The sequence below is a fragment of the Toxotes jaculatrix genome, chromosome 10 (assembly GCF_017976425.1).
Source record: "Toxotes jaculatrix isolate fToxJac2 chromosome 10, fToxJac2.pri, whole genome shotgun sequence".
NCBI classification, from domain to species: Eukaryota; Metazoa; Chordata; class Actinopteri; family Toxotidae; genus Toxotes; species Toxotes jaculatrix.
In genome coordinates, this window is record NC_054403.1 from 2,362,294 (window position 1) to 2,384,913 (window position 22,620).

At 44.8% G+C, this 22,620-nt stretch overlaps 3 protein-coding genes across 4 annotated transcripts; 2 read left to right on the forward strand and 1 right to left on the reverse strand.

The window, feature by feature from the left end:
* The first annotated feature begins 1,450 nt into the window (after positions 1–1,450).
* On the forward strand, positions 1,451–5,524 carry LOC121188262 (stem-loop binding protein). 2 transcript variants are annotated; one of them, XM_041047912.1, is made up of 8 exons: positions 1,451–1,622; positions 2,785–2,925; positions 3,090–3,203; positions 3,306–3,377; positions 3,523–3,645; positions 3,888–4,043; positions 4,250–4,358; positions 4,701–5,524. In XM_041047912.1, the coding sequence occupies exons 1-8, from the start codon at positions 1,564–1,566 to the stop codon at positions 4,770–4,772; spliced, it is 846 nt and encodes a 281-aa protein (XP_040903846.1). In that variant the 5' UTR covers positions 1,451–1,563; the 3' UTR covers positions 4,773–5,524. The 2 variants fall into 2 exon arrangements, with proteins under 2 accessions (XP_040903846.1, XP_040903847.1); XM_041047913.1 differs by having other exon boundaries at positions 3,312–3,377.
* An 802-nt stretch (positions 5,525–6,326) lies between these two features.
* On the forward strand, positions 6,327–14,747 carry immt (inner membrane protein, mitochondrial (mitofilin)). The gene is made up of 14 exons (XM_041047911.1): positions 6,327–6,466; positions 8,244–8,311; positions 8,452–8,641; positions 9,118–9,262; positions 10,684–10,776; positions 10,913–11,062; positions 11,335–11,468; positions 11,820–11,923; positions 12,051–12,186; positions 12,534–12,663; positions 12,776–12,999; positions 13,158–13,289; positions 13,429–13,558; positions 13,684–14,747. Exons 1-14 carry the CDS (start codon positions 6,425–6,427, stop codon positions 14,289–14,291), a joined length of 2,286 nt encoding a protein of 761 aa, XP_040903845.1. The 5' UTR covers positions 6,327–6,424; the 3' UTR covers positions 14,292–14,747.
* Positions 14,748–16,062: 1,315 nt separating this feature from the next.
* On the reverse strand, positions 16,063–18,983 carry LOC121188922 (fibroblast growth factor 4-like). Its single transcript, XM_041048867.1, has 3 exons — positions 18,680–18,983; positions 16,912–17,015; positions 16,063–16,239 (listed from the first exon to the last, which is right to left on the reverse strand). The coding sequence occupies exons 1-3, from the start codon at positions 18,981–18,983 to the stop codon at positions 16,063–16,065; spliced, it is 585 nt and encodes a 194-aa protein (XP_040904801.1).
* Between the last annotated feature and the right edge of the window lie 3,637 nt (positions 18,984–22,620).

Genomic DNA, 22,620 nt, shown 5'->3' on the forward strand with positions numbered 1-22,620 from the left:
CACTACTATCAATATTAAGAAAGATTAAACAAGCTAAGAACAATTAGTAAAGGAATCATTCATCACAGCATTTATATTAGCCTGGAGTTCAGTCTGAGGTGCCAAGTCCTTCAGTTTAATTTGCCTTTGCAAACTGTTCCAAATGTCTGGAGCAGAAAACATGAAAGTTATCTTTCCCTGTATGCTGGGACTGACAGCAGATCTGTATCCTGTGATGTATGGTTATGGTTGGAAAAAAAAAAGTTTCAAAAGAAATGAGGGTTTGTCCAGAATGGCTTTATAAATGAAAATATATGACTACTATGAAGAACAGTGAACAATGATATGCTCATGTTGTTAAGTTGGTGTTAACTCTTAATGGACTGTGGTAAACAACATATGGGTCCAACCTATGATGCCTTCATGTGTATCAAGTCGGTGTAATCAAGAACTGGTAAGAAAGTGGTTTCCAAAGAGAAACAGGGCTAGTATCTGAACTAAAACCCTAACTTCAGTGTGAGTTTCTTCACAAGGTTTTCAACATGTTGCTTAAAAGAAAGAATATATCATATTAATATCATATTCTACTTTTGGAACTAAAGGCAGCAAACGTAACAAAAGAATCTGTTCTGGTATATGAGTGATGAACGTATGAAAAAAGGGAAAACCTTTTATCATGGGGAAATAAATGGTGAGGATCTCTGTGGTCCACCCGATCCAGAAACTTTATTAGTGACTGGAAATTACAAGCTTTAAAATTACTAGTGGAGTGAAACACTTGCCCGACCCATAAACGTCTCAATCTCATTTTGGTCCTTTAAAGTTAAATGTGTTTCCTGTTAAAAGACCAGTTCACTTTTAAGATGCTTAGAATGTTAGCTCCCTCCGCTTGTAAACCTAACCTGGGTCGCTCCTGCTTGTCATTCTGCTCCCTGAAATAATAATCCTACCTGTTGACTAACATTTTTACTTTTCCCCCTTCACAAGCTCAGTGTACCTGGGTCCACATAAAATCTCACACTGAGAAAATATAAATAATTCAAATTGAACAAAGTGGTGTTCTTCTTTTAACAGTGACCCTGTGAGCTGGAATGATAAATGAAAATCCTGTTCTTCCTGTTTATGGATCTTCAGATCCATGTGGTGTTTTGGTGAAGTGGTTAAAGTCTGGCTCATAGAAATCAGCTCATATTTAAAGAGATAACCATGGTGGTGTTGCTGGTAATTGTGTCTTCTCAGGCACCACCAGTGCTGCCCCATGCAAAGTCTGTACACTTCAGGCTGAGGAGTATGAGTGCTTCACATTATGCCAGTCCTGCCTGTGTAACAGTAAGGCCTGTGGGTAAGTGTCCGTCCTTGCCCGTAGCCTATTGCTACCGTCAGCTCTTAAACACCGCCCGCCTCCAGCGGGCCTGTTGGATTTGCATGTGTATCCGCCCTTTCCGGTCACATGACCTGCTGGATTGTTCGGCGTCGCGCGTCTTTCAGTGTTGGCGGGTGTTTGTAGACTGTGGGCCGCGGGAGAGCACCTCAGCTGACTGCAGAGATACTTCACTGTCCCGGATAGTCGTTATAATCGTGAAAATGTCTGAGTGGACCAGAGGCAGACGACACGATGGTCACAGTAGCCAGTATGACGAAAGGTACGTTTGACTGTAGTTTGACCCGCCGCGGACACCGTCTGTAGGAGCTGCCATTGTGTCTATCCACTGGACGGGAGGGAGGCTGTGTTAGGTTCGCTGAAAGTCTAGAATAGCTCGTATATGTCTAACTACATAACACGTTTGCTGTTCATTTCTGGGAGACTGTTTGTGTAATTACTTTCTATAACGCTGTGCCTGCGCTACGCTAGCATTATGGTTAGCTTCCTGTGTTTTGGAGGGGGTTTGAGCTAGGAGCCCAGGAGTAGACGATACTGGGTTCTGGATTGTTCGGGGAACAAGGGGGACACGACGTTAGAACTGTGGCGGTTATTGTTTGGTCGTTGGTGGCGTGGGAAGACAGGCAGAGAAAAAGGCGGTAAACACTTGACAGCTGCAAAGTTGTTCCCCGTGTTGCTTTGTACTTTGTCATTGTGTGTGTGTGCAAGTAGCCGAGAGCTTGTTTAACCGCGCTGAACTGAGCACCGTAGCTAACAAAAGTAGAGTAAAGTCTGGGGTTATTTGACTGCACTTACTCGCTATTCCACTGAACTGTTATGGCCGGTGGTGACGATCAGGCCTCAGCCACACCGATGCCCTGAACAGGGTCGGGTAGATAATGGAGGGGCTACACAGATGGTCACAACAATAGGGAGTAGCTCGTATAGCTGGCGGGAGAACCTCGTAAGCTAAGGATGTCTTTTCAGCGGACTTAAGTGGGGCTGCATCCAGCCATACCGAACCGAAGCTCTGTCTAAGCGATATTTAATTGATCTAAAATCTCGAACCGCGAGAATATTTTAAGAATCAGCGACTGTTGTCAGAGCAACACGTCCTCAGATCCAAACCTGTAACAGCGCGGCTCATTGACAGTTAGCAGATCAGGACCAAGAGGTTTTAGGGTAAAAAAACACACATTTCCATAAACCCGATTCTAAGCTGAACCTTAAAACCAGGTTTGAGCCCACAAAGGGCTAACTTTGCTGAGTATTGTTTGCCCAATCAAAGCTGTTTTGTTAGGTTTCATTTTCCTGTTCGCAGTCCTGTTCAACACACGTAGAAAGGTTCTCTTGAGATATGCTTGTAAAGAAAAGCAATCAAAATGTAGCTGAACTTATGCTTGTATGTTTGAATCCAGTTCTTTCTTGTGTCTTTCCCTGCGTAGGAGCAGGTGTCGGTGGTCCCACTGCAGGAAGAGAGGGGTTGATGGAAGCTTGCGGGCCAACAGAGAGGAGGAAGGTGGTGACAGAGAAAACGGCAGACACACCGACAGCAGCTACAGGCACTCTGACAACAGACCTGCCAGGTAACATTATTATTATTTGCCTATAATACAAGTAGATTTACATTTATATCTGGAAGTTGGTAAGATTCTCACGTATCTGAAGTGATCCCAGAGGAAAAAGTACATCTGTTATTACTGTTCCATCAAAGACTTACATTCCCCTATGCCTTGTGTTTCCTCCCTAGTTTCACCACACCAGAGAGCACAGGCCCAGTGTCTCGCTGTGGTAGACAGGCTGACTGGGGCAGCCAGGTAGAGGATGATGAGATGAAGAGGGATGTACATAGAGACATGCAGCGGTAACCAGCCTTTTTTTTTATTTCAGTGACTTTGTCTTGGATTAATTTACTCTTTAGTGAGTGCTGGGCTTCACTGACTGTGTGTGTGTGCATTCTGTTCAGTTACAGAAGGAGGATACTGGGTGCAGAGGTCACCCAGAGAGAGAGAAGGACCTCGTCTGGCTCTTCTGGAAGGTATGTCTCCTCCTCATGTTGTCTCTTTCTGGCAGGACAGACTGCTTTTTGGTGGTTGCATTCACAGTGGATAGCAGCATGTTGTGTCTTTATTGTTGGGGTCTGTATGTGTGTGAATGTGGCTAAGCCTGTCTGTCTGCTGCAGCTGTGACTCCAGAGAGGGAGAAAACATCGAGACGGATGAAGCTGTGTTGCTACGGCGACAGAAACAGATCAACTATGGCAAGAACACACTGGCCTACGACCGATACATCAAGGAAGTTCCAAAGTAGGTCTACACAAACATATACGCAAACCTTCTAAAACTATTATGAGCATATACAGTGCTGTTTACAGTACAGTTTTTAAAAGTAAAGCGAGAATGCTTTTAAAAATAAAGCCATTAGTAGTTTTTGTTCTTCAGTCAACATCATCTCTGAAGAATCTGAAGAGTAGATGAACTAAAAACCAAGATGACATGACAAAGGTTTCCCCATTCCCATTTTTCCTTCTTTCCTTTTGTGTTTCCAGACACATGCGTCAGCCGGGCGTCCACCCAAAGACTCCCAATAAGTTCAGGAAGTACAGCCGTCGCTCGTGGGATCAGCAGATCAAACTATGGAAGGTCAAACTGCACGCTTGGGACCCCCCAGCACAGGACGGCCAAGACAAAGTCCTTGATAACATGTAGGAAAACGATTATTGTTGAAACATGCAAGATTATTGAGTTCTTTTGTCTGACCAACTCCATGTTTATCATTATTTTTGTTTGAAGATGGCTAACATAATTACTGAATTGTCAAAGTCGTTGTGGACTGGCTAATCAATGACTCGTTTTGTCTCAATCAGCTGTTGGTGGTATTCATGTGTTGCCTTGTCCTCTGTTCCTGCAGTGAGGAGCTGGGTCTTGATGATGTAATGGACATCGAGCTCGACTTCCCAACCCTTTCGGACTCCCAGAATGCCCCAGCCTCTGTCACATCGCACAGCTTTTCACTGGAGGTGAGTTTGATGAAGTCACTTGTGTTCAGTAGAATTGAAGCTAATCTAAAGCTGTTGTGAGTGCAGGAGGAGATCATTTGTTAAGTTTCCTAAGAACTGAACATTGTTTACTGTGTTCAGCTGATACACGTCCAGAGCATGAGGATAAGCACAGTCTTTTTGGCCATATTTGTCTGCAGATATACACTTCACTACACAGTATATGGACATTATTGTTTCCATTGATAATGGATGAATGACATCCCCTAGAAATTGACTAAAAATCGACTAAAAAACTAAACTAAAAACCTCTAACAACTGTGTCAGAGCTTTAAACTTGATTGCTTGTGCTCTCTTGCTCAGGGTGAGGACTGTTCAGGGACTCCAGTTAAAATACAGAAGACGGACACCGCCGTGGAGCCTGACACGCCATAGCTCCTTATTGGCCTTCTCCAGAACATTACAGCACGTTCACTCACATCTCAGATGGTTCAGCCGTCTCCCTGCAACACTGACCTCTCACCACAGTCCATCATGTCACTTAGAGTGAGTCTGTTCCGGGTACTGGCTACTTGGTCTGCTGGAGGCACTTCCGCATCTGCACAGCTTTCACAACGCTGTGTCTGTGTCTCAGCTGGTTGTTATTGGTTCAGCACTGTACCAGCTTTAGTATTTTTATTTTTTTTTTTCTATTTGTACTAGTGCTTCTTAACCCATATGTTAGAACCTTTCACAGATTATTAATCTGCTCAGGGAGTCTTCTGTTGTCACGTGGTTTTCAAGTTGCATGTTAAATCAAGCCTCGTCAGTTTAAATGGTTTAGGATTCAGTCTTCACAAAAACACTTACAGCACTAATCTGTGGCCTGGCGCAGCAGACATTCGGGTGTGTTGATGTCTCTTAGGTGAAAATGTTAAAGCATGCCCTGATTGTACTGAGCTCCAAGGGTTCACCAAGTAGTTAAAAGGGGATAGGCAAACCAAAGGCAAGGTATTTTTCTTTTAATGATTCATATTGGCAAGATTTTTTTTTTTTTCAGGAGAATTTTAAAAACTGAATAGCTTTCCTTCAGTTTTATTGGGCTGTGATTTATTTTTTACATGGGTTGTTTTTTAATACAAATGTTTCTGTGTTTCTTATTGCTGTTTCCTTCATGGTGAAGACTTTCAAATAAAAAAAAACTTGAATGTCTCATTGTCTTTTCTGATCAGAACGTTGATGGGTTGTTACTCATCCTGTCGTCCTGGTGTGACTGATTGGTTAAAACGTAGTTTTAGAGCTGGGCCTGCTGCTGAGTTCAAACAGTAGGTCAGCTTTGTTCAGGTAGTACCCAAAGGCTAACACTTAACCCACTGCTCCATGTGTACTGCTGTATTAAGTTTAGAACTAGTCCAGTTACTTCAGCTGCAGAAGCACCAGAACTGCACTTTCATATCTATTCTACCTGATGTATTAAGGTTACTGGCATTGAATTTGTTCTGGGAATGTAATTTGCATGTAGTCCAAACCATGAGTATCTGCCAAATCTTAGCTTTCAGACCAAAGCCACAGAAAATGGGAAAATGACATTATGATGAAGATGAACTACCTGGGGGTCTGTTTCATGTTACCGGATGTTTGTCAGTGGTTTGTTCTGAAACTGCAATGAGTTATTATTTTCATTATTGATTAATCTGATGATTATTTTCTCAACCAATAGAAGGTAAAATCATTACAAGTCATGTTTATCAAGACATTTCAGCAAATTCTTACCTTTCAGAGTAGGAATCATATATTTTTTGCATTTTTGCATGATAACGTGACTTAAACTACAAATCAATTCCTGATTCATTTTCTTTTGATCGACTAATCGATTAATGTAATAGTCCCTGCATCTCCAGTCGCTCTCCAGATGAGAAGCCTGCATTAATTCGTACTTCTGGCTGAGGGAGGCAGTGTTGCACACATTAGCGTTCAAACTACCTATACCAAGTAAGAAACACCAAGAAGAAGAGGGAGAAGGAAAGGGGAGAACAGGAGGAGAGCAGAGTCAGTGCCACTGTGCAGGTTAAATCGATTAGGATTTGAGAATAAAGTGACTGAGGACCATGCTGAGGGCTTGTCTGAGAGGAGCTAATGCCACAGCTCGGGTAAGAGCCGCAGCCGACCCTCCCCTGACCCACCGTGAGCTAGCATGTCGGCTTTAGCATGTTGTCATTCAGTGACCCACAGCCTGGCTCAAGGTGCCATAGCGGATTTCATTGTGGACAGGTTGCACTGTTAACCTTAAACCGCCGGCTAACTTTAGACTGTAGAAGTAACAAGACTCTTTACTGAAGTAGTGAAGAGAAAGAGCCGATGAGTAGCAGCAGCTAGCTCTGACATGAGCACAATGTCAGAGCTAACTGGTTAGCCTCCAGTGACAGATGGCTAAGAAGGAGGCTAACGAGTTTAGCTAAGTGTTTTGGGTGGTGGTGTGGGGTGTCTCTTCTTTTTCTGTTACTTCGTGTCAGCAAAAGAGGAAAAAGACTTAACATTTCAAAAAGTGACTAACGGTCCGTGTTTGCCCGCGGCGCTGAATTAGCCACATTTCTGCCCGAAACTACCGTCGCAATCCGGAACGTCACTCCCGCAAATGTGCTTGTATTTGTCGGCTCCATGCGTGAAAAGATCCGGAGTGACATTTGGTGAAAGTTAACTATCGCGGTCCAGGAGGGACTAGGACTGAGGACTAGGTCTGAGCCCAGGGGCTTCACAGCACACACGACTGGCTGCGGGCGTCTGGTTCCGCCTTGTGGTAGAAGCTGAGAATGTCATTCTGTGGATGATGTGCACTGCGCACTGTAGTGTAATAAAAAAATATGTACTATAGACTCGCGATGCTTTCAGTGACTTGCCTGTAATATAACAACAATGTAATAGTGCATAATGTAATAACAGTTTCTTCTGGTTATTACAGTTTGTTTTCAGTGAAAATTGTGCTAGCTTGACAAATCTAATAATGATGGATATATTTCTGAGAGTGAGATTTGGAAACTATTTTTATATCACCTCTTTAAAAACATCTAGTAGAGCTGAATGCAATAGGATTCTACTCTCTACCAAACTCAAATTGTGAGACAGAGACTCTAAACAGCACCAGGATGTATAACATATCAAACAAAGAGAACTCTGAACTTTCCCCTCACTGGTCTCTTTTGTCTCAGCCATCAGCTGAGAGATGTGAGGAAACATCTTTTCCTGGCTTTTAGCAGAATGAGTCATCCTTCCCTGTGAAGCATCTTCTGACATCAGGCTCTGCTGACGGCTGCACAGCTGGATCGGCCGTCTGCAGCAGCTTTTGTTATCGTGGAGTTTGTGTTTGCACAAGTGGGATGTGCTGCTTGTTGCTCTTCTTGCTCCAGGACAAAATCGAGAGTGAACCATTAGCCCATACATTACAAATGATCTGTTTGACAAGCCTCCACACGCATGCACAACACAGCTGTATTTCCCAAATCCGTCAAACCATACTTGTAAGTGTGCTTCACTGCTCAGAAACACTGGGGCTATATCTGGGAACAAAGTGTTTGCTATGCTATCATTTAGCAGCCCATCAGCCCAAGAAAAGGAAAATCTGAAATAATGGTTCATATTTTTTTTAAAAATCTAGCAAAATCACAGCTTTCCACAGGTCAGACTTCATGGTTGTGGAACTGTTTTGTTTCTCAGACCATCAAACTCCAGCTGTGGCTTTTTGCTTTAAGCCAAGAGTAATGTGCAGTTAGCCAGGATTGAATCTACCACACATAATAGTGGATGTGTGTGCCTGTATGTGTGTGTGTGTGTGTGTGTGTGTTTCAGATGTTGGAGGTGTAACATTAATTGTATTGATTTTCTCTCCTCCTCACTCACTCTCTCCTTGTTCCTCTCCTGCTCTCTCTGTAGAAGAGCCGTGGGAGAATCCCTCTAACCAATCTGCAACACTGCCGGCACTACACATCAGGAGAGAGCGGGTAATACACCAAGTACAGAGATGAAACTGTGCAGTATTTAATATTAATCAATCAATTAAAGACCTTGCACGTTACGTTCAACCCTTCACATGTTGACCTCAGATTCATATCTATCGTTTGTTGTCTTCTTCCAACCACAGCGGTGCTTCTAAAGTGGTTGCTGCCGGCTTGGTGACAGTAGGCGGTGGCATCGGAGGCACAATACTCTACGCCAAATGGGACCACAAGTTCAGAGCGGCCGTGGAGAACAATGTTCCCTACTCTGACTGGCTGCTGAATCTGGCTTTGGGACCCATGTCCCAAGATGGCGGCGTTCCAGTCAAGAAGCAGGTCAGGAAAGATTCACAGCGTGTCTGGACAATGAGCTGAGCTCAGCTTGGATCTATTTATCATTTGATCAGACTGTATTCAGATTACAGCAGGATGTGAAAGAGAAAAATACACTCCTTTGTAGGGCTGGATACTGGCAATGATGTCCCAGATTCAATCCAGTATGATAGTGCTTCTTACAATTTATCCTGGGAACTTAAATTTCATCTACTTTCAACCAGTGAGCAACACTGGTTGAAAGTACTAGAGTACACTAGAAGTTTTTTAGGCCTGAAGTGCATGTGCAAAACATTTCAGCATTAATAATAAAAGTGGTACTCAGTAGAAAACACTTCAGCTACTGTGATAATGACTGATGTCTGCACACTGATTCCTCTGCACTCTTTGTGTTGACAGGACATCAGCCTGATGTCTGCCAAGATACGCTCTGAGTCAGTAGGCCTCAGTTATAATGGCTGCTGTTTCTGCTGTTTTAGATGGAGAAGGCCCAGCCTCCTTCTATGATGGAAAAAGACATGAAGGCAGCCAAAGCCAAGTCGGCGAAGAAGGTGAAGGAGGCAGCAGAAAGTCCAGCCAAAGAGACCAGTCCTGTCCCAGCACCGCCTGCACAGAGCATAGAGGGTAAAAAGCCTTCTGTAAGGCACTGCTGTTACAGCAGTCGCTCAGTTGTACACTTGTACATTGCAGTATTACCTACATTCTTTCCATGAGCAAGTTGTTTTTGTTATGATGCGTGTGTGTTTGAGAGGATGTAAGGCGCACTGTGGGGAAACAAGGGGGACTCATCGCATTAATGAAGCAATCATGGGGCCTCATCTTTTGGTAAATGTTTCCTTTTGAAACCTCAGAGAATATGTAATTTCTTCCATATAATAAATTTCCCTGACTCTTGATCTCGATCCGGGGTATTATATGTCGGCGGCTCTGGTTTCATCCACTTGGTAGTAATACATTTAAGTGCTGCAGTCAGTAATATTTGGAGAAGATATTTCCTACTCTTTTCCGTCAAATCCTTCTGGATAGACCCCCAGTATTTAGAATATTGGGCACTTTATCACACCCTGACCAAGTACAATGGTGAGGGCTGCGAAAACACATCATCCCAAAACAACAATATCTTGGGGCAAGTCCAAAAAATGGATGTATGTATTTAGTTTTGTTAAGATATCAGTGTTTTATGTGCACTCTGTTGTTTTCTGCTTCCACAGAGATGCCTCAGGGTAAGCTGTCTTCTGTCGTACCGTAGCTTCTCTCTAGAACGCTGTGATGCTGCATCGTTTCGCTTTAGAAATTTAGAGATGAAACCATTAAGGGCAACACACAGAGATGGCATCACACGGCGACACGGTGGCAACTGCATTTTCAAATTTAGATTCTACAATTTCATTTATTCATCCAGATTCTCATGAGTCTGTATTTAAGCCTAAGCAGAAATAGAAACGGTGCAAGAGATAGTTGCAAACATGCAGAGAAATTTCCAAAACTTCCAAAACAATGCCATAAAATGCCATCCATGTTTGTCCTTGCCATCGATTGCTTTCCTGTTTAGGCTGTAATCCTTCCTCTTTATTTTATATTATTTTATTTTATTTATTTTCTTTTTTTTTTTTTTATATCTGGAACTTCGTAGTTTTTTTTTTCCCACCATAGGCTCTGTCATAGGCCCTGTTTGCTGTAGCCTATTCTGTATTACTCAGCACAGCAAACCAATTGTTGTTTGTTGCCAAAAAAAAAAAAAAAAAAAAAAAAAAAGCAGCATTGCTTCCAGTGCAGCAGCAACGCAGTAATGTCGTCACAGATTTAAAACTTAAGTGATAGTGTCATTTATATGTAAAAGTTCCGCACTCCAGCTTTGAATGACATGTGTTGACCGTCATTTTTTTGTAAATCTATTTTTAATTAGAACTTCTGTAACTTTTTTATAACTTTTCTTTTTGTTTTCCAAAAAAACTTGAGCATCATGATGGAGCACTCAGTTGCCACACATGCTCATGTACATGCAACCAACTGCCTGTACCTTTTTGTATCTGTGTCCCATCCAGAGGCTTCAGCAGAGGCGACTCATATCATCTCCGCCATCGGCGAGGTCCCGTCAGTCCCTGCTCCATGTGACACAGAGGCAGCAACAGTCAAAGGTAACACAATCTCCACCACTGGGCCCTTTGAGAAGTTCACCCTTTAGAAACACTACTAATCCTTCATTTGGTGCACTATATGCTAAATAACTCAGTGAGTTGTGTCTCTGCGTGTGTGTGTGCGTGCTTTCTTCAGAGGAGTGCAAAGAGTGCCACGACCATAAGGACACACCAGTGACAGCAGCAGTTCACCCTGCAGCAACAGAGCCAATGAAAGAACGCCCAGTAGAAGAAGTGGCAGCTAGGCTGGCTCAACAAGACCAGGAGGAACAGGACATTTTAGCAAGTAGGCTGGCAACGAAAATGATTTTCATAAAAGTGATACACACACACACACAGGTACATCTATCTAAACCTAAACCTAATTCAAATCCAACCGCAGTAAATCCTCCTTCGTGAAGGCGGTGAATTCAGTTTTTAATTCAACCATATGATCATTTTGGAGGTTTGTTGTGGGGCTGTTGAACTGTATCTCCCCTGTCTGTCTGTCTTTCTGCCTGCCTGCCTGTCTGTCTCTCTCTGTCTGACGGTCTGTCTGTCTGCCTGCCTGTCTTGCAGCTGTATCAGCCAATCTTGAAGAGTCACTGGCCAGCTCAGCTAAGGCGACTCTGCAGGCCATTGGAGCTCAGGAAGCTGCCCTGCAGGCGATCACACAGCACATACACAAACTGAAGGAGGCCATGGATGAAGAGGTACACAGCACAGTGGTGTGGTTACTGGTACAGGTGGGAACCACAGCTCATTGTTACACAGAGAGTTTAAAGACCTCCACAAACCAAAAAGTTCAGACCATCACAGGTTGCCATTTGTCATTTCTGATTGGTTGCCAAAATTCAAGAGGGCGGGGCCCTTATCTGATATGAACCCGGTCTGAAGGCAGATACGCCAGGGACAGCGTTGTCACTGTGATGGACAGGGAATGATGACTCTCATCCCTCGTTTTGGTCTTGGTTCAGTTTCTGTTTGCACCTGTTTTGTTATCCTAGAGAAATGCGATGTTATTGTTGTGCAGCGGAGTGATTTACAGTTCTTATTATATCCAGGTTCCGCCTCAGGAGAAGTCAGCCCAGTGGAAGGAGCTAGAAGCTGCTATTGCTGATAGAACCTGCGCTATGAACGATGCTGGGACTGCTCTGTTGAAAGCCAAGTAAGAGACTGACTCTGGCCACGGAGTAGGTGATTGGCCACAGGAAATCCTTAGGAACTGTGTGCCCATTATCTTCTCAAACTGTCCTCACCCCCCCCCCAACTCTCCCATGTCTCTCTCCTCGTAGTGAAGCCTTGGACAGTCTCAAGTCAGTGATCGAGAAGTCAAAAGGGTTGAAGGTCACTGCTGCTCGTCCACTGGTTTTAGCAGCAGAGGAGAACCTCCATAACATGGTGGTGGACCTGGATAAAGTGGTCGCTAAGGTAAGGACATTTTTTTTTGGCACATTATGTACAAGCAGCTATATCACCAATACATAAAGCTGTCTTACATGGTGGGAGTGTTGTTGTTTACTGTTGCTAACATCACTCCAGCTGCTGGAAACACCTGCTCAGGTGGGACAGGTGTCCTGTCACACCAGCTTTATCAGTAGAGCCAAACTTCATCCAGTCCAGTCCAGTCCAGTCCGATGTTAGCATGAGCCTGAGGTATCTATCTACGCTAAAGGGGTGCAGCACAGAGCTGCAGGTAAACCCAGAGCTTCAACTTCTCCTAAGCCTGTGTGTGTGTGGTGTGTGTGTGGTGTGTGTGTTTGTGTGTGTGCATGTAGGTGCGGTCTGCAGAGTCAGAAGCTAAGATTGTCTCCCAGTACACTGAACTGGTTAATGAAGCCAAACAACAGTTCCAGAAGGAAGTAAGCAGCCTTACTCCAGAAATCCAGGCCAACTGGAAGGGACTCAGTAAGACCTCACACACACTTATCTTGATCAGGGACAGCATAAGTGTCCCTTCTTTATACGAAAGAGACATGTTTGTAAAAGAGCTCTCCGTGTCTTTGTGTGTGTGTGTGAGCTGGTAAACTGTCAGCGGATGACCTGAACGCCCTGATTGCCCATGCACACCGGCGCATCGACCAGCTGAATCGAGAGCTGGCCGAGCAGAGAGTCAGAGAGCAGATCCACATCGATGCAGCGCTGGAGCAGCAGAAGCTGGAGCACCAGACAGCCACGGAGAAAGCCATCGGCACCAGCCTGCAGCACATCAAGGAGGAGGCACGGCTGGAGCAGGAGAGGAAGGTATGGAGGGGATAGAGGGGGGGGGGTTCAGGGTTTATAGACTTTCACCTATTTGGAGCCGTCAAGGCTTCTCAGAGACAACATTTATCAATGGAACGTTATTATCAATGTGACTAGACAGTACCAATAATAAATAAAATGTGTGTGTGTGTGTCTAGTTGTCTGAGTTAAGGGAAGTGATGGAGGCAGAGATGAGGACTCAGCTCCGGCGTCAGGCAGCTGCTCACACAGACCACGTCCAAGATGTCCTCAAAGTCCAGGAGCAGGAACTGAGAGCCGATGCAGAGCAGGTCTCCAAACCCTAAACACTGTCCTAGATTTTACTGCGCTCTTTACATTGCTGTTCTCTTGTTGCGGTGTGTGTGTCTGACAGCCCGTTGAAGCTGTAAAAGCGTTCCTTAAAAAGGCTCTGCTGTGGCTTGTGTTCAGGTCCTGAGCACTAAGATGCTGGAGCAGGAGACCCGCTACCGTCAGCTGAGCCAGGAGCAGCTGGATAACTTCACCCTGGATATGAACACTGCCTATGCAAGACTGAAGGGGATGGAGGAGGCCATAGACAGTAAGATAGTTCTGATCTCTTGAAAGTATGTAAAGGTATGGACTTGGGTAGGAGCTTTGAAAATGGTGCTCTATGAAACCCCCATCATGTCAATGCCTTTCCTGTCTTTTTTTTTTTTAATGCAGGCCACGTGATAGCAGAGGAGGAGGCCCGTAAAGCTCACCAGCTCTGGCTCTCTGTGGAGGCTCTCAGCTACACTCTAAAGACTGCCGAGGCCGATTCGCCCTCCGTGCCTCTCGAGAGCGCCGCTCAGGTCGTGCGAGACAGCTGCCACGACAGTGACTTCGCCTTGGCTCTGGCGTCGGCTCTTCCGGAAGAATCCCTCCAGCGCGGCGTGTACAGCGAGGCCTCTCTCCGCGCCCGCTTCAATTCCCTACGATCACTGGCTCGCCGGGTCGCCCTCGTTGACGAATCTCACAACTCCTTGTACCAGTATTTCTTGTCCTATCTTCAAGCCGCGCTCCTGTTTGAGGCTAAACAGGAAGCCCCGCCCACCCAGCTCAGTAGTGAGGACCTAGACCCATTCAGGCTTCTGTCATATGCTAGTTACTGCTTAGAGCACGGGGATCTGGAGTTAGCAGCTAAACTGGTGAACCAGTTGAGAGGAGAGGCTAGGAGAGTGGTGGAGGACTGGCTGACTGAAGCCAGGCTCACTCTGGAAACCAGGCAGGTTATCAGTTTGCTGTCTGCTTATGCAAATGCTGTGGGATTGGGAACCACGCAGGCTCCATAGGCGTTCCACCCTCACAGGAACAATCCACTGAAAAATCTGGCTTTCGAGGATCAAGTCGCTGTAAGGCTTTGAAGGGTGGGGGGTGGCAGAGGCTGCGGCCTTCATCTCTGCGGATGAAAGCGGCTGCCGTCGGCTCTGATTCACAACAAGCTGGGGGGATAGATTTTCAGTGGCGTAGTCCTTTAAGTTAAGTGATGGATGTTTATTTGTTTTAAAAGCACTAAGTCACTGTGGGTGATCATTTGTAAAAAAATAATAATAATAATCAATGCACCCTTTCAGTCTAGTCTTGTCAATTCAGGCCCACATATGTCCGGTCCAGGTATTTATTTCTGGATAATCTCTTTTTTTTTTTGTGTTATGGAAAATGAATCCTGACATTGATTAAAAGAATGTGTCTGCACTGCATTTTCTTTTTGTCAGTACTGCACATGTTACAATAAATCATGAGCAAGATTGTCGGGTGTCAGATTTCTTCATTTCTTCACGTCAGCTGTTAAAACGTCATGGCTAGTCGGTCTCAGTGAATGACAGCAGAACAGTGTGAGCTGCAGCCACGCTGATGAGTTTCCATCGTCGCCGTCTGCAGTCGCTAAATCAGGTCTGAAATCACTCACACCACAGAAAATCTTTGTGGACTTCCGGTGGTTTAACTCCTCACCCTGCTGCAGTGAGGTACAGGTGTAGTATCCCAGCACACTGACTGCTGAGGTCAAAGCAAACAAATGTAACAGCAAGGGAAGCTAGCAAGCTATCCAAAAGTCAGTGGGTCACATGACTTGAGTTGTTTCCGGCAGCTGACATTGTTTTCTACTGGGAAACAATGGGAATAACTAGTGAACTTTTTATCCAAATATGATAGTGAAATCATAGTAAAATAACTGGAAGGTTTATTGATAGTAAAACAATCGTTAGGTGCAGCCCTTGGCGTCTCATGGTGTTCGAATCAAAACAAAAAGTATTTTCCTTCAGCCATAAAATGGTACAGGTCACTGTTTATTGATTGTGGGTCTCCCAACACAAAGCACACATTGGTGTGAATGACTCATTTATTGCCAAAGGAGTTTTACATTAACACAAGCTGCTGTTAGCACTCGCTAGCTAATGGGGAAAAAAAAGAGATCTGGCCTCAGATTGAACCTGAAAACAAGAGGTTTTATACATCACTTTATCATGAGAAGAAAGAAAAACCCTGACAACAGTAAAACTATGACCCTCCCCCAGTTACACGATGCTAAAATACACTGGCCCAGGGTTGAACTTGATTGACAGGTGCTGGTGCTTGACCGGTTGAGGTCAGTTCAGATGTTTAACCGGGAGCGTTCTGGGCTGTTGGAGGGGAAGGTGAGCAGCAGTTTGTGGTTGTGAAGGCAACGAGAGATTTCTTTAAAATATATTATTATTTACCATCAAGTCCCTTGTAGCCTAAAAGATGCCATCAGTAAAAATCTGGCTCTCTGTACATAATGCAGACAGTTCAGGATCAGGAGCCCTCGTGTTACTGATCAGAGTCCAGAGTCAGTCGCACTGGTGGCTACCTCAGAGGCTGAAGAGATTTCAAGCCGTCCATACAGAGCTGCCTGCTTCTGGATGCTCTACACTCCCATTTGTTAAACTATACACACTATGCTGAGGTGAGACGGACACAGCTGGTGATCTGCCATGTTGGTTGCAGAAGGAGAACTTGAGGAGTCCAACAGGAAAATGTGAGCAGACAGTGGCTGTGTGCTTTGTTCTGCTCTGCTGAGAGTTTTTTTTTTTATCTTAGGATTCATATCCTGGGAAGGAAGTGTGTCATGGTCATGGTGGGTGTGACCCGGTTGCCTCTCTTGGTTTTGCCGGTCTTGCCGAGGCCGATGTACATGCCGGGGTAGGCAGCTGATTCGTAGGCGTTATAGTTGTTGGGCAGGAGCGTCTCCTTGAACTTGCACTCGTCGTTGAAGTGGCCCTGGGGAAGGTGAAGAGACACACAGGACACAAGAGACAACAGAAAACCGTCTCTGTCAGCATTCTAAACAACTTTAACTAAAGCTGATCAGTCCAGTGTTTTGGCCCGTTGCTACCAAAGAAAACATCACACCTACGGCTCAGGGCCACAAGAACATGACCTACAATTATCTGTGACATGGAGGGACATGAGACAGGAGCAGCAGACAGCAGTGTTTACATCATCCACATGTTAAAATCACCTGATCATAGTTTCAAGATGTTCAATTCTATGTATATATTCAGTTATTATATATATCAGACATGAATTAATGTTAGAAAGTGAGCATATGTGTTTTAAAACATGTCTGGTAACATAAGTTGCACTGTAAAGCTGACATGTGTGTAGCTCTGTCTTTAGCCGTGCCACAAATCAGTGTTTCCATCAGACGCCTGATGGCCTCATGACATATGGAAATATGGACATTTGAAATTAGATCAAATTTGTTTATGTCAAGATTCACAGCATTTCCTGGATCTACTTCCTTCCAAACCTCAGTGAACATTCAACGCCAATGGCAGGTTACAGCATGAAGATATGGAGGGGTGCAATGCTTTTTGCAATCTCAAGCCCACCTGTGGTACAATGCAGAGATGTGAGGTACAAGCGGAACAAGTTCTGATCGGTTCTTACCGAGCCGTAGAGTTTCCCTTTGTCGCTCATGGCGATGAAGAGACCGCTTCTCATCCCAAACAGAGTCACCACTCCTCTCTCCACCGGGGAAATTTCTAGAAGGGCTGGGATGAAACACAAACACGGTCAGCAGCAGATAGTTTACATCAAAAAAAAGGGAAGTCAGACTAATGGGGACACTGATACTGCACCATAAGGACCACTGGTGTTGTACAGTCAGAAAACAGGAAAAGCAGGAAAGGACCTGGACAGTGTTAATATTTCTGTTTTTATATACAGTACGAGAGAACAAGAATAAATCACATTCATGAGAAGTTAAAATATATTTTATTCCAACTTTATGCGCAACAGAGTATATGGTATATTGGGCATCTCAGGGGAAATGCTCTTCAGATATGAATACTGGGCCATGCTCTGTTTACTGTCAGTAGTTTAAACTGGTTTAAACTGAAGTTTACCACACAGGCAGCGGGAACATCAGGAAATCATCCAGAAAGCTGCAGCACTGTCAGCGCACAGCGAGGCTGAGGCCTGGATACTCAGCTGATCCTGAGCTGATCCTGAGCTGATCCTGAGCTGATCCTGAGCTGTCCGGCCAAACTCAGTGTCTCTGAACACATTTACACTAAAATCTAAGCCGCACACACTCACACAAACGGATATATACCACACGTGACGCACACGTCACCCTGGGTCCCCCGCCCCCCCCCCCTCCTCCAAGTACATTTACCTTTTCTGGCTTGTTCAGTGAAGCATATTTCCCACATACAGCTGTGTGATCTCATGTTCACACAGATCTCATGCTGTGAACCTATCAGTGGTATCTGTAATGACTGATGGGGCAACATGTCTGTCTGCCCGATGTGACATGGGCCAGTGTCAGCGGAGAGAGCCAGCAGCCTGTGCTTGGTAATGAACACAAGCAACAGCTGAATGAGAACGAAACTAAATCAGGTCTCGACAGCATTACATTCATTGTTCACACATGAGTCGTAGAATATAGTTATACAAGGCTGCTTCTTTCCTGTGGAGCATGTGAATATCAGGACAGCGTCTCAATTTTATAACTTACTAAATCACTTTGACAAGAATTCATATAAAGCATGTGATCATGTTCATGTCCTTCTCCTCCTCTCCTCCATTCCCAGCTGTCCTATCTTCCTCCTTTTTCCTCCTTTCACCCAGCCCCGTCCATCAGCAGGAGGCCCCCCCCCCCCCCCCCCCATATGAGCCAGGTTACCCTGGTTGTTTGTCTCTATTGGTCAGGGTGTACCCCAGCTCCCCCCACCCCCCCCCCCCCCCCCCCAAAGTCACCAACTGCAGCACCTGATTATTATAAAAAAAAAAGAAAAAAAAGCCGCCACCGTAATCTTATGGGGATTCCACTGGTGATGTCAGCATGATGTCACAGATGACAGGATGTGGTCCAAGAGAAATCTAATTGTGATCACTGGTGATTGATTCTTTGATCAAACAAGCCTAATTACAGTGAGTCTGCAGGTCCTGACAAACCAAAAAAACAAAAAAAAAACACACATTGTGTACATTAAATTAAATATTATGAGCTTTACTAGTTAAAAAATAGTGACAAATGACTATCTCTAACAATTTAGGAATCACTCATCCAGACTGCCCTCACTCAAATCAAAATTCTCTCTCCAGTTCTTCATGTCATGATCTTGGACAGGTTAAATGTGTCCAGGTTAATGATCAGTTATTTGCTTGCTTTTACATGGATTTCAACAGGAAATGGCAAAAAGGTACTTACTGTATCTGTTTTCATTATGCACGCCTGTGATCTTCCCGTTTGGTAAGACTTGAATGTGGAAGCCGATGCCCACGTTACAGTAAAGCCTTCTCAGTCTTTTGATCCCGAGCAGGTATTCTCCATCCCTAGCTGTCACCTCCCTCTTGTCCCAGGAGCTGCCGCTGGCCCGAACCAGTGACACGGCGCCCTGGATGCTCTGTCTCTTACTGCTGATGACTGGGAGAGGAGCGAAGGAGCTGCACAGGAGGATCCCATACAGGAGCAGTGGGAGCTTGGACCTCGACGATGACGATGACGATGACATCCTCTGCTCACCAACCCCCGAGATACACAATGATTGTGTATTTCAAAGCCTTAACAAAAAATGGTCATAAAAATCTTTCCGCTTTCTGTCTCTCAAAGAAATACCATGAAGAAAATGTCTGAATGTCTGCGCTCTGTAAAGCCCAGAGAGAGGTTTCAGCATGCATATTTAGACATCTCTAAACACTGAACCCATTAGGGGTCCCAGTTTGCCAGTGATTTGGGGGTCCTGATTTCCCCAGTTTGGTTCCCTCCTCAGGTAGATCTTGCAGACAGACAGCAGACTTATATGTGGCCCCATATTACATCACACGCCACCTGCTGTCTTGTTTGTCTGTGAGTCACAGATGCTGTTAGAAGCACACAAACTTAGAAATACATAAAACACATAGTGACAGAAAACAAAGAGGAACACGCAAGGAGATAGAAACGGAGAGTAATAAATAAATAAAGAGGGAAGCTGGATGGGGAAACGGATGGACATCAGCATCATGACCGCCCCTGCTTCCCCCCCAGCTTCAGTGTCTCAGCGAGACACTGAAGTGCGAGACACTGAAACCAATTAATTAATGTCATTCTAAAATGAGGACCCAAAATGTGTGCGTGTCTTGTGTGAACTATGTGGATACACTCGCTGGGGGAGTGTTTTCCACCACTGGCCACCACTGCAGCTCCAGCTAGGGGATGCTCAGCAGGCTCCTGTTCCACAACCTGCCCCCTGAGGGAGCTTCAGCAGAAACAGGACTGTGACAGAGGTGCAGACCCTGAGCCTGGACTCTTCTCCCTGATCACCACATCACTAGCTTCCACTGCGGTGATCAGTGACTTCATGGTTTTAGGGCCTGTTGCTCCTCTGCCATGGGACTGCTGCACTGCTGGACCTCAACACACCGGGGAAACACACAAACGTAGGTTTTGTAGTTGTAAACTCTGAAACTTTAAAGGGATTTTTAAATTCTTTTTACCACTCTGAAAACAACTGGAGAGAACTGTCCTGACAGAACCTGAATCTTCTCTGACTTACTGAGGTGTGACTGGGCATGGATGCCCCCTGCCTCACCTGTCCATTCAGATATATATTTTTAATTTTTGTAATTGTCCCGAGGGGGAAAGAAGGGTGGAGGAACAGCTGTAGAGAGATGCTGAAGGACAGGGGGTGTGCCACTGTTTTAAATTCTCAGCCTCTTCTCCTCACAGGGACCATGTGTACACCCCTTAAATTATCTATTCCCTCATTTCCAACTGTATTCAGATTCAGAGAACTTTATTTGTCCCCGGGGGCACAATTTAAGGCACAATGAACAGCATGAAGTGGAAAACAAGACACACACACACACACAAAAAAAGACCTACTATCAGCCATTCATATCTACTATGATGGCTATGATGGCTTTTTCGAATTGATGAAATGTACAGCTTTTAAACGACATGTTGACATACTGACTCATAAACACGGACACACTTTGGATTTGATTACATTGTGTGTGTGTGTTTTTGATCAGGCCCTCTCTGACCACCTGTGTGTGATCTGGTTTTCGCTATTCCCCTGAGTCAAGTTGCATGTTGATAACAATTTCTGGGATTTTTATTCTTCTTTGTTTTGTGTCACTGTGACACTTCCTGTTTGCACGCTGCCTGCTGGGGCACTGAGGGTTAGAGGAACATGCAGCAGCCTGGACAAACAGTCGGACTGCCTTTCTCTCCACCATGAAGTCCTTTCAAATGCACATTGATGCTGTATTGACTTTATGCTGTTATCTTGTTTGGACATATTCTAAACCCCAAACGCTTTGACCAGCGACCATCACTGCATCACTGTGATCAGCACTGAGGCAAAGTGGCCTGGGTCAGTCCATGACTCCTGGGTCTTCAGGGAGTCTGCTATGTGCCAGAGATTTGAGCAGAGTATACCAACTGTACATTGCATATTATTATTCTTTTGTTCTTTAAACAGCATTTTATGATGGTGATCATGCTAGTTAATAAGACATTAGCTTCTCTTCTTGAAGAGCACTGAAACCCTTCAGATTGAATTCGTGTCACAATGCAAGTATTTAGGAATTTTAATTGATGATTGTTTAACCTGTAGGCCTCACACTGAAAAACGTAGTAAAGAAAATGAAATGTAAGCTACGAACCTCTCACTGACCACTGCACCCTGTATCTCAGAGTTCAGTGGCTTTCTTTGGCCTCAGACTCATTCATAGGTACATATTTATTTAGAAATCCATCCTTGGTCTGCTCTCCTTTTACCTCTGTGGGTATATCTTGCTCAAATCCAGGAATCTAATAACAGCCTTTTAACGGACTGATCCTAAGATTCCCACTGAACTTGGGTAACAGGGTTTGATGTTCTCTGCCCCTACAGCCTGGAACCTATTTGAAACTGCTTTTTTCCTTTCCTTTTTCCTTCCTCTTGTCTGTTTGTCAGTTGTTGTTGTTGTTGTAGGTCTTACTTTAAAATGTTTGCTGTGTTAAATAAATAAATAAATATTCCTTTTTATCTTCAGGGCTGTTCAGTGGAGTGCTGCATGGTGACAGGGGTGACGCCTGTCCTATTGTGGACCCCCCTATTCTGACCCCCAATGTCTATGTGGGCTCAGAGTGGCTCCAGACCAGGCTTGCAGAACCTTTTGCTCTACAAGATAGCCACCATAAGGAAGGAGATGGCCCCTCCATTTATGTATTTATTTCCTGGGGGGACTACTTTAAATGGATCAAAAGGGTGCTAAGAATTGTGCCCAGGTTACATTTTATGACTGTATTGAGCAGAGCTCTTCCACCAGGACAATGCTGGTCCACAGGTCCACAGAGGCAATGGCTGCTATCCAGGCAATATGGATCCGAGCTTGTCCAACACCTGCCCTATTGATGTGATTTGACACCCTCAGACCACTACCTCTTCCCCAAGATGAAGAAGAAGTTCAGTAGTCGCCATTTTGACAGTGACGATGATGTCAGCACTGCTGTGGACCACTCTCTGGAGGATCTGTATGCTCCATGATCTCTGGACTACACGTATAAATGTAGGGGGAGACTAGAATGAAAATTTTTTCTAAAACTGACTCCTTCTTACCTTAAACCAAAAACATATCACCCCTCATAATTAGATGGTAGCTGAAGAAGAGGATGACTTATATAGTGATAGTATCACAGGGTGATTCAGGAGAAAGGAAACGTTAAAATACAGTCATTTCAATAGGAACAGTATTTAGTCCTGTAGAAGGCTTTCACTCTTCTGTGCTACCCCTGCTGCTCCTGGGCAGCATACAAATAACTCAAGCATAAAGACACATTGCAAACAACAATGTGATTCATACCAACAAAATGTTGACCTATCTAGTCTGCACATACGGCACATAATACAGCAGCAGCAGCAGCGGAGGGCTGATATCATGTGACATGTGGTGCGTCAGCGCACCGGTCATGTAGGGCTAAGAAAGAGAAAGAAAGACAGAGGCAGTGATAGATCATGTGTGTGCACATGTGAAGGACTGGTCGCCCCCCCACTGGGAGAAACCCCCGTAAGTAAGTGTGACGTGGGTAACCATTTACTAACATTTGCTCTGACATCAAACCTCGTCAACAGAGACTCCCCCCAAGCCATGTTGGCGAAACGGTGACACCGACAGACCAAG